Source organism: Salminus brasiliensis, chromosome 6 (genome assembly GCF_030463535.1).
Source record: "Salminus brasiliensis chromosome 6, fSalBra1.hap2, whole genome shotgun sequence".
NCBI lineage: Eukaryota > Metazoa > Chordata > Actinopteri > Characiformes > Bryconidae > Salminus > Salminus brasiliensis.
In genome coordinates this window covers 2,077,750-2,089,845 of record NC_132883.1, presented here as the reverse complement: position 1 = coordinate 2,089,845, position 12,096 = coordinate 2,077,750, and the positions used below count along the sequence as shown (strand labels likewise).

Here is a 12,096-nt window from a genome sequence, read left to right as displayed (position 1 = left end):
CGGGAATCGAACCCACAACCCTGTTATCGATATCCCGGCGCTCTAACCGCTGAGCCACCAATGAAGGGGTCATTCACACCTGACCTAAACTGACTGTGCAAGTCCAGATCAGTCATATTTCTGACTCAAAACAGCTTTCTAATGATATTACCACATCACACCGCACCACTGATGCAACCCTAATATCCATAACCACATTAAAAAAAATGCCAGAAGTGAAAAAACACAACATTTATTTGATCTGAATGATGATGATGATTATTCACAGTCAGGCTGAATGGGCATGAATACAACAGTGAGACTGTAGAGGCCACTGTTACAGTCGTTTGGTCTGTCCGTCTCAGTCAGATAACTAAGACATGGGGGCTCAGGAGTGAGGGTAAGAGGGGTAGTTTGGCAGCACAATGTCTGCAGCTACACTTCTACAGCTGAGTAAAGATCTAAACCGACCCCACCCTCACAAGAGCCGGTCACGTTAAGCTCCGAGGGCTGGGCAGGAACCATGAACGTATGAATACAACACAGTCCTAAACAAATACAGACATAAGATTCAAAACGTGTCCCTTTCCATGGTGGTCATGACCATATACACCTACGTCATTCCAGAGAGGTGCCGCTGCGTCCTCTCCATCTACTTCATCTTCATCGGACTCCCCTTGTGCCACAGCTGAGCACTAGCATGTGGATACGGCTGCACTGGAATACAGGGTCAGGGGTGGTGTGTGCCATGGTGCCATGGTGCCATGGGGGGGGATTGGGGGGGGGGTTAGAGGGGACAGTGAGGAGCAGACAGATGTCAGCAGGAGATAACAGAAGGCAGAAGAGGTGGTCCGTTTCAGACTACGTCAGTGGTGAAGATACAAGGTCTTTAGCTGCTGGAGTGATGAACAGTCTACACCCTAAACCTCACAGGTACCCCTAAGTCCAGAGATGCAGACTGCCCAAGAAAAGTTCCTGTCTTCCCAACAATGTTCCGTTTAAAAAGTGATTAACGTCAAGGTTTCTTCATCTTTTTGATGGAGGAGGAGCTGGAGGCCGACTCTCTGCGTTTGCGCTGTGGAGCGAACACAAGCAAAATTAGTCGCAAAGCCTGAACATCAGTGGACAGGTATAACTGTATGGTCCCTGATTTTGGGTTCAACTGTGAGAATAAGAGTGTAAAGCTGCTGATCTTCTCAGTAAATCACTAATATTATAATAAACTAATAATATCATTCCTACAGAAAGTGGTGGTGGTTCTCCATCACTGTGTTCATCATTAGAACATCTCTCTAGACAAGTTCTCCTCTCTCATGGAGTCTAGTATTATTTAGAGTTCTCCTCAGATCAACACCTGGTTTGGTAAATCAGGGCTTAATGATGGTAAATCAGGTGAGCTGCTGCTGCTGCTGCTGCTGATAATGATGATGATGGAGTTGAACACATCCTCCACGCTGTGCTGGCTGGACTGGACTGGGGGGCGTCCAGGAGAACCCTGAATGAACCGAGCTCTGTTCCTCAGACTAGCTCACCGACAAGATCTCACTACTTTCTTTCTTCAGAATGAGAAGCTCCTGTTTCTCCTTTTTACTTCATGTATGATTCATGTACACCTGCATCTGTTCTGATGAGATCTGGAGCTTCTACAGTAAAACTCTCTCACTGCTGAGAGACGTAATTCACAAATTATGTGATTAGGTGCCGAAAAACCTCTGAACAGTTCTGCGCTTACCGAGTTTGGCGTGAGTGGAGCTCCCACCACATCGATGATCTGCTCCTTGGCTTCTGTTTTTATGTCGTCTGGCCCGGGCCAGGCCTGACTGTCAGGACCCCCTCCGCTCTCACTCTGGGGCGTCATAGCGCCGCCTGCCTTCAGCAAGGCGTCGTAGCGGTGCCTCAGCATCTGCTGCTCGTACTCACAGTTACTGTGGGCCTGTTTGAGCTCATAGACGAGAACCAGGTCGCTGCGGAGTTCGTTGAACATCTGCACAATCTCTTCAGTGGGCATGGGGTTCAAATCTACAGCACACAGAAACAGTACAAAAAATTAGGCAGGACCATTTAGATAATTACCCAGCCCTTTTTGAGTTGACGGCAATGTGTTCGAACAGGAGACCCCTAAAATGTGCAGGACAGGGTGTTCTCCAGAACCATGGAAACAACCATTGATGAAGAATTACCATAACTCAAATTAACTATGGCAGTGCTTCTCAATCTTGGTCCTAGAGGACCTTCTTCAATCTTGGTCCTTGCTCTTCACATTTAGTGTGTTTCCTGCTCCAACATTCCTGATTCAACTAATCTGACCAGCTAATTATCAAGCTGAAGTGAGTGTGTTGGGGAAAACACCTAAGAAGGGGGCACCTAGGTTCAATTTACATTGTTGTATCATTACATTTGACTTACCACAGTTTATTAGGGTAAAATGTCCTGCGTTTTCCCCTAAATAATCCCTCTTTCAGACAGTCATCTTTTATTTCACCAGCTACATAAAAAACTCCAGCAGCCAATTGTGAACCACAAAAACTTACAAACAAAAACAACATTAACAAAAAACATCTGCATGAATCCTAGATTTTGAGAGCACTTACCAACTCCTTGCTCGGTGAGGATCTGCTCAATAGCTTTTATCTTCTTCTGTCCCACAGAGCTAGGAAGCTTCATCTGAAACACAGAGGACAATTCTGATTAGAACCAGGAGAGACTAAACACACGACCATACGTATATACATATACACACATATCTGGGCAGTAAGCTAGTAAAAATGATTAATTACTTCCTCAGTAAATCACTGATATTACAATAAACACTAATAATAATAATAAGACTCCTATAGAAAGTGGTGGAGGTTCTCCATCATTGTGTTCATGATTAGAACATCTCCAAAGTTCTCCTCATGGAGTCTAGTGTTATTTAGAGTTCTCCTCAGATCAACACCTGGTTTGGTGGTAAATCAGGGCTTAATGATGGTAAAGGAGAAACCTGGAGGAACCGAGCTCTGTTCTTCAGACTAGCTTTCTTCAGAATGAGAAGCTCTTGTTTCTTCTTTTTACTGGATTTATCTTCACCTGCTTTATCTGTTCTCAAAATAGGTACATACACACATTCTGGAGCATTTTTATTGGTCTATTCGTAATGCAATCTATTGGTCGTACACTCAGACGCTACAGATATATCGGACTCAGTTTCATCTTGCGCATGAGAATATGACAAATCGATGAACAGATGGCAAACTGCATATCTGAATTCCATGAGCTTGAGCAGGAGGGTCATTAACACCTTTAAGCTCAAAAGACTACACGACGGAAAGAAGTGAAAGTAGCGAGATAAAAATGAGGTCATCTTTCACTCGTAATGCCCACAGAACTCACTTCCAAGCAGGTTTAGCCACCCGAGCCAAGACCAGTAGCTCAGCGGCCATGTCCGAGTCATACATTACCAGCGTTAATGCGCTGACTCTCTTTCATCAGTCTTCATGAAGAATACTCTCGCTCGGGGGGCACTGCTTTACCTGTGGCGGCGTTAATTTGTCACTGTTTAGCCAAAGGGAGGGAGGCATAAACAAGCTAGGAGACCCTGCAGAAGTGGCGGGAGGCTTTTCTCAGCATCGCCTTAGCAGATAAAACACTGTACATCGTGTCTTCAGTCTGAAGCTAGAATGAATCAGCCTCCAGGTGATGATATCGTCTTCCGATTCAGAGGGTTATTATAGGTTACTTATGATCTCCCGAGTCTCTTGATAAGCAGTCAGTTAGATAGTCGCTCCACTCTAGAGCTGTGAAGCCGTATACATTTCAGTGTCTGAGAAAGAATGGAAGGGAAATTCTCAGAATTGTTTTTTTTTTTTTTTATTTTATGTAGTGTAATTTCTCAGCTCTAGACCGGCCCTACGGTCTAACTGCTGCTGCTGTCAGTTCAAGTCCAAGCAAGGGCTCAGCACTTCCAGTGCGGGGATGTCAAGTGAAAACAATGGTAGCCAGCGACGGAAACTACATGGCAAATACAGATGTGTGTGAAACTGAAGGGGGCTAAAAATCAAGGCTGGACTCACCCTCTGGCTCCTCAGTGAGACTCCTGCTGATTTGAAGTCAGGGAATTTGATTCCTGCAGTTTCAGGTACAGCCTAGAAGATGACAGATATCAGTTAATTAATGTTTAATTGACCATAAGGTTGTCAGTATTGGGATTAAACAGACTGCAATATAATTTTTGGATTCTCACGTGAGGTGTTTGATATTTTGCATTCTAAAATGTTGCGATTTGGAGTTACAGAGTTTGATTTATACAATTACAAACACAAACCATGGCTTTTATAAGCAAATTGTAAGCAATTATAATAAATAAGCCCAGTTATTGTATATGATATATTATTAAACCTTTCCCTACCCATCCTACTTTAATAGGATGCAGTCAGATGCTAAGTTTTAATGAGTTGTGGTGGTTTCCATACATTATGTTTTGAAGACTCTTTCAATACACTAGTAAAAAACACAGTGTGTGTGCAGCACAGGATCAGAGCAGAAGCAGAACCGTGGCCGTTACCGGTTTCTCCGTTTCTCGCTTCTGTGGGAGTTTCTTCTTGGTGGCCTTGCGCTCGGCTCTGCGCATTTCCGTGGTGCTGTCTGCCGCTGTAATCAGCTTCTGTAGGTCCTGCGCCTTCTTCTCTCGCTCCTTCTTACGTGTCTCGATCTTCCTCAACTCCTGGATCAGATACTCCTCCTCTGCCACCTACAGAAAGAGGACAGGGAAGCATGTTAGTTAGCACAATACACATATTGTGAAATAAGCTGGGTCTGCAGATGGCGATAAGCTGAAGATGCCTAAATTCGAGGGAAGCACACTTGTGAAGACAGCTCCCAGTGTACATTCTGAGGTATCTCCTCGAGACAGGATGAAGCTAGATCTCGTCATGGTCACATAAAAACCTCACATTTCTAAAACGGGAACTTTACAGGAGAGAAAGAAAAACCTTCTTAACTTTCAATGGACAAAAATATTTAATTCAAGCCATTTGAAATTAAATGAAATATAAAGAACAACTGCCAGCAAAAATGAAAAACAGCAAAAAATGGAGATAAAAGCTTTTGCCAGATAGTGACGATATGGAAAAACAACATTTGGCTTTCAGAAAATGCAAGTCTTCCACAGTTATCTGACATCCACATAAAAAAAAGTTAATCTGGACGACAGCAAAGTCATAAGGACATGGTTGATATATTGGGGCAGGCTGCCCCCTATTGACTAAACAGCCTCTCTGCACTAGCAATCCCTGCCTACAGATCCAACAGCAGCATTCCCTCCACAAAAATAGCTACTCTAAATGAACAAGAGAAAATAAAAAAGGAGAATAACAGCAGCTGTCCTGCATGTTGGCATCATAAACATGTAAACAAAGTCCATCCGGTGTGAAACGCTTTGTTTACAGCGTTTACCGTGGTGGTTACTAGAACTAGACGTCTAAAGCTCTAAAAGGTCCCTCATAGAAAGTTATTCCACCTAATAGTAGAGCTGGGCGATATGAGGGAAAAAAAATATATATATAGCACAATATTTAAAGCCATTTTTTATGATATACAATATTTATCACAATATTTCGTAATGTAGACAAAATGTACCAACAATGTAACATTTTTAAAACTGCTATCCAAATTTACATTACATTTACATTTATGGTATTTAGCTGATGCTCTCAGAGCGACTTACATAGTTAAGTGTATGACAGGGGTACAATGTAGTGTTAGGAGTCTTGCCCAAGGACTCTTATTGGTGTAGTGAACCCTGGTCTCCTACATGGTGTAGTTACTCACTGGCAGATAGTGGTTTTATCTGTTGCGCCACACCAACCACTACAAATACTCTCCCATACTGGGTACCGTGCAGTTAATCAGTGCTCTTTAAGCACTGATGATATCTACGATACACTCATAAAAGCATACTGTTCATCACAATAACAACATTTATCCCAATACAATAAATATTGCCCAGCTGTACCCAATAGTTATGAATACACTGCCTGATGACTGTCTGGATGGAGCTCCACCATCATCATCATTCCAGAGAACACAGTTGTTTAACTGCTACACAGCTCCTTAATGCTGGGGGGGTTTATACCCCTCTAGCCCACACCTGGTGTTAGGCAGCATGGAGCCAATATGTTAATATAGTTGATCTGCTCCAGAGAGTCCTATTCTATTGGCAGTACTTCTCTGCAGGGACTAGACAAGCTGTGTGTGTGCGCGCATCTGTATCGATAATGGGTGCAGCTTAAAGTAGCTGAATGCATTCATTAGAAGGGGTGTCCACAAACCTTTGGACTCTCACGTGACTGGGAGCACCAGAAGCAGAAGGACTCCCTCTTTTATAGCACTGATTCTACCTGTACAAGATCTCACCTGCTCAGGTGTGCGGCTGAAGAGTCTCTCAAGCTGTTCTTTCCTGCGTCTTTCGTGACCTGCGTCGAAAATGTAGATCTTGGGCTCCGTGCCAGTGACGGCGCGAACCTTCATCAGCTTCCCACAGATATTATAATAGCGTTCCTTCAGATCCTCCACGGAGCGTTTCTGAAGGGAGAGATGCACAGATTACTATCCTCTAAAGTTAACACAGAAACAGATCATCGCTGCCCGGCAACATTTCTCGTATCTCCATTTTTGCAGCTTAAGCACTTTTTGACATAATTGTGAATCTGGCAGTTGTTCTTTGTGTTGTTAGAATTTTATGATACATGGACCAAATAGAAATGCTCCAAAATGACTTCACTTCCATTGAAAGTTAAAAGGGGGTTTTCCGTCTTCTGTAAAGCTGCAATTCTGGAGACAAAGGATTTCTGAGCGACAGCGGCGATGTGCCTATTCAGACTCAGACTGTGTGTAAACTGCCTTTGTCTGTTGTGAGACATGACCCTGTATTCTTGGTGTGTATTTACCCTGTACTGCTGGTGGTCGTATCGGTCGTGGATGACGATGAATCTCAGGTCAAAGCGCTTGCACAGGTCAAACAGGTGATCTGTTTCTGCTTTGGTCCAGCCGTCGTCGTGCAGATACATCTGATACTCTTGCTCAGAGTAGACGGGCACCTGGACGGTCTGTGGGAGAAATCAGCCGAATCATTTCACTTCTATTCAAGTAGAGAAGTATAGATCTTTATCTCTACACAAACTCTCCAAGTTGAGGAAAAGGTGATTTATGCAAATATAGGCAAATATGTGCAAATATGGTTAAAGAAATTACTAGAAATATTAGATTCCGCTAAAAAATAAGAAATAAATAAAATAAAATTATAATAATTTTAACACAGTATCTTCTCTAGTCATCTTCCAATCTCCTCTGTACACCTGACCTCACACCACACCTGATACACCCTCCCGCTCTCTCCTCCTCCTCACCTTGTTGAAGCGAGCGAAGGGGTAGTCCTTGCCCTCCTCCACTGCTCGTCTCCAGTGATGGAAGATGGCTCCATCTTTCCGGGCCGGGTGGGTGAAAGGCATCCATTTCCACGGCCTGACCTTCTTACAGCCCAGCTTTGCCTTCACTGTCCGGTAACCCTGAGTGGTGTCACTTGGCAGCAGAGGAGGAGCGTCTCTGCAAAGACAGAGGGAGGAGAAGAGACTTAATATTAAAATGCAGAATAAGTCACAGCACTAGTGTGTACAGATCACACACTACAGAATGAAGGATCTGTAGAAGCAGCATAATAACACGTACTTCCAACATAAATCTTACAAATGAAAACTGTATTGAAGCTGAAATCTGTGTATTGTTAAATCCCTGCTAATCAATTAAACACCCATGGCCAAAAAGCAGTTACTGAATAATTTACAGCAGTTATTAAATTTATTTGTTACTAAATAATTAATATTAGTATCATTTAAAGTATTTACAGAGTAATGTACAGCAGTTATTACATTTTTAGTAGTTAGAATCATTTATAGTAATGGTATAATAACTTACAGTAATTACCTCATCATTTATAGTGGTTCTTACATTTATTGTAGTTATAGAATTTATAATAATGACAGAATAATTTATAGCAGTTACAGGATCATTTATAGTAGTTATTAAAATACTGACAGTACTTATTACATGTTTAGTCTTCACAGAATCTCTTACGGTAATTACAAAATAGTAGTTATTAAATTTACAGAGTAATGTATAGTAGTGTATAGTCATTTATAGTAACTATATTACTTTATGGTCCTTAACAACAGTAATTACCCAATTTATAGTGGTTATTACATTTGCTGTAGCTACATATATTTACACTGATAGTAATTTATATAGTAACTTAGTCATTTATTTATAGTTATATTTTTAGCAGTTACAGGATCATTTCTAGTAGCTACTAAACAATGTATATTAGCTACAGAATAATTTTTTAATAATTTAGCTAAAGAATCATTTTTAGAAGTTTACATTTACAGTAGTTACTGTACAATAGTTACAAAATTAGTTACAGTAATCATGAAAGTTATTAAATTTACAGCAGTTACTAAAGTACTTATATTATTTACAGAGTAATGTAAAACTTCATTTATATTACATTTAAGTAGTTACTAAACTATTTACAGTAAGCATTACATTTAGTCAGTACACAATTTACAGTAATCACAAAATAGTAATTATTAAAGAATAATTTATACCAACTACAAAATAATTTACAATAAATACCTAACATTCATAGCAGTTACAGAATAATGTATAGTTACAGTAGTAAAGAATGTATATTAAATTTATATTACTTTGCATAGTAATTTATATTAGTTTATAGATTAGTTTATATACACTGACAGTAGTTACAGAATAGTTTATACCAACTACAAAATAATTTATAGCACATTTATAGCAGTTATTAAAGTTATATTAGTTGCGGCATAATTTTCAGCAGTTTCTAAATAATTAATAGTAACTATTACATTTGTGGTAGTTACAGACTATATTTGTTATTGAGTCAATCATAGAAGTTATTAAATAAAAGATCTTAAAACAATAATAGACTTCAAAAATAAAGAAAAAAGCTTAGGGCCCAATGGGTTAATATGCAAATCAGTCTGGGTACAGTATAATAATACCCTACACGCCGAACGCATTCGTGCTATAAGAAGTAGCAGGCAGATCAAACGGCGTATTTAAACCGCAGGTAAATCCTCTTCCTAAAGCAGGTGAAGGGGGTGTTCATACTTTTTGTCAGAGTAGAGCAAAGCATAGACTTCTCTGTGCATTCCCTCCGGCCTCTTGAAGGTCAGCGTCTCTGTGGCTTTCTTGGCCTTTTTCTGAAAGTCAAACAATAAATCATATGCAAATCAATCAGAACTTTTTATCTCTTACGTTTTAATGCTGCAGATCTCCGAGAGGACCGTTACCAGTGCAACACCACATCTGGCCAGTAGTTTCAGTGCAGGGGAAACCAGTAAGAGAAGGTTACCTTGTCTGAGTTGATGATATCTTTCTTGCTGATGGGTCCTGCATCATTGTCCCCTCCGGTCAACTCCAGAATATCTCGAACATCAGCACCGGTAGCCATGATCTGTTAACGAAGAAATAAGCGATGAAACGGAGGACGGAGACGAGCCTCGTTACCAACAAGTACCAAAAAATTAATAACTAATAATGTGACGAGAAGTCTGAAGTGGTGAAGATCTGCTTCTACTGGGAAACCTGGTCCTCCAGTGGTTCTTCTGAAACCACCAGTATTAATAGAGACTCTTCTGGGAAGACTTTAGACTACAATAGACGTTGAAGAAGGAAAAAAACATTGCTGTGAGGAGTTGATTGCATTCAGCCTCACAGAAGCAAACAATCTGAATACTGATAGGTATTGATGATGGATCGTTAGTTTTGCCACTAGAGAACTGAATAGCAGGGACACTTCTACATCTACCTTTCTTTCAATATTACTCCAATAAACCAGGGGTGCAAAAGGTTTCCTGAGTTTGTGTTGATCCTCAATTACAGGTTAATTAACATTAACAGCATTTCTAACAAAGGCATGATGCCAACTGAGACTGTCAAAAACACGGATTATAGAAATAAGGAAAAAAATAAAGGAAAATAAACAGATTTTAGACTGATTTAGAAAGGATTTTCCTTACACCCCCTGTAAAGTTAACATTTTTTTAGATTTTTGAGGGTTTTCCATAACATATTTATTATTTAATACATAAAATGTAAAAATAATAACGTGACAGTTTAAAATAACAACGTGATAAACATTAAAAACGCTTTAAAAATGAGCTCTAATCCGAAATTAACTGGATATTCGAATTGTTCCGGTCCACCTTAAATGCCAGCTCTCACAGGCGAGAGAAGCTCCGGGCGTCCGCATGAATCTACGGCGCTATTTAAGGTGGACCGGCCAAGTCAAATAAACAACCGCCGGGAAAACGAGCTTCATAAAATGAGCTCTATAATTCATACACGTTCCGAGTCATGAGGTAAAACGTTCCCACACACCTATAAGTGTTTTAATTGTCCTCAAATCTCCATCTTTGCGCTGCTTATCGTCCAACACGAACCGCCCGTAAGAATGAACGGAGGCTACATTAGCAACCGTGCTAACCGGCGGAAAATGCCCCAAAATTCACCTTGTGTTTATAAACAAGCGCCTTATTTTTCTCGCAAACGCGAACAACACATATATAAATGAATAAAGTCCCATTCCTGCTCACCTGTGCTCTGTTTCCCGCTCCAGGGGCTTATTAATGTCCTCTCCGCTATGCTGCTAGCTAGCTAAGGTAACGAAGCGAATTTCCTTCCTTCGCGTTCAGCTCTGGGAGCCGGCGCACCGACTCGCCCCTAGTGGTGCGGAGGCGCTGGTGCGGGTTAAATAGGACCGTTTGTGAGAGTCTTTCTCGGTTAGTTTTAGTCCAGTTTCCTGAAAGTATGTGAGTGAGCAGCCCAGTGGTGGTAGAGTGAGCACCACACTGAATACTCTCACTCTCTCTCTCTCTCTCTCTCTCTCTCTCTCTCTCTCTCCTGGTTCAGGTTAGCTTAACACTAAAGATGCCTCTAGGAAACCGGGCCAGTTCAGTTCAGTTCCTCATACTACTACTACTGCTCATCTTCTTCTTCTATTGTATCTGCTCCCCTTACTACTACTATTGCTGCTCCATATACTCCTCCTCCTCATACTACTACTACTGCTCCATATACTCCTCCTCCTCATACTACTACTCCACTACTGTTCCTTATACTACTACTCCACTACTGCTCCATATACTACTGTTCCTTATACTACTACTCCACTACTGTTCCTTATACTACTACTCCACTACTGTTCCTTATACTACTACTCCACTACTGCTCCATATACTACTGTTCCTTATACTACTACTACTGCTCATCTTCTTCTTCTATTGTATCTGCTCCCCTTACTACTACTATTGCTGCTCCATATACTCCTCCTCCTCATACTACTACTCCACTACTGTTCCTTATACTACTACTCCACTACTGCTCCTCATACTACTACTCCACTACTGTTCCTCATACTACTACTCCACTACTGTTCCTTATACTACTACTCCACTACTGCTCCTCATACTACTACTCCACTACTGTTCCTCATACTACTACTCCACTACTGTTCCTCATACTACTACTCCACTACTGTTCCTTATACTACTACTCCACTACTGCTCCTCATACTACTACTCCACTACTGTTCCTTATACTACTACTCCACTACTGTTCCTTATACTACTACTCCACTACTGCTCCATATACTACTGTTCCTTATACTACTACTACTGCTCATCTTCTTCTTCTATTGTATCTGCTCCCCTTACTACTACTATTGCTGCTCCATATACTCCTCCTCCTCATACTACTACTCCACTACTGTTCCTTATACTACTACTCCACTACTGTTCCTCATACTACTACTCCACTACTGTTCCTCATACTACTACTCCACTACTGCTCCATATACTACTGTTCCTTATACTACTACTCCACTGCTGCTCCATATACTACTGTTCCTCATACTACTACTCCACTACTGTTCCTCATACTACTACTCCACTACTGCTCCTCATACTACTACTCCACTACTGTTCCTCATACTACTACTCCACTACTGCTCCTCATACTACTACTCCACTACTGTTCCTCATACTACTA

General features: G+C 41.1%; 1 protein-coding gene across 1 annotated transcript; it reads right to left on the bottom strand.

Moving 5' to 3' along the window:
• Positions 1-216: 216 nt before the first annotated feature.
• Positions 217-10,734, bottom strand: dmap1 (DNA methyltransferase 1 associated protein 1). The gene is made up of 11 exons (XM_072680771.1): positions 10,644-10,734; positions 9,401-9,502; positions 9,157-9,248; positions 7,365-7,560; positions 6,906-7,064; positions 6,373-6,540; positions 4,523-4,708; positions 4,032-4,103; positions 2,571-2,643; positions 1,712-1,998; positions 217-1,054 (listed from the first exon to the last, which is right to left on the bottom strand). Exons 2-11 carry the CDS (start codon positions 9,497-9,499, stop codon positions 995-997), a joined length of 1,392 nt encoding a protein of 463 aa, XP_072536872.1. The 5' UTR covers positions 9,500-9,502; positions 10,644-10,734; the 3' UTR covers positions 217-994.
• Positions 10,735-12,096: the final 1,362 nt, after the last annotated feature.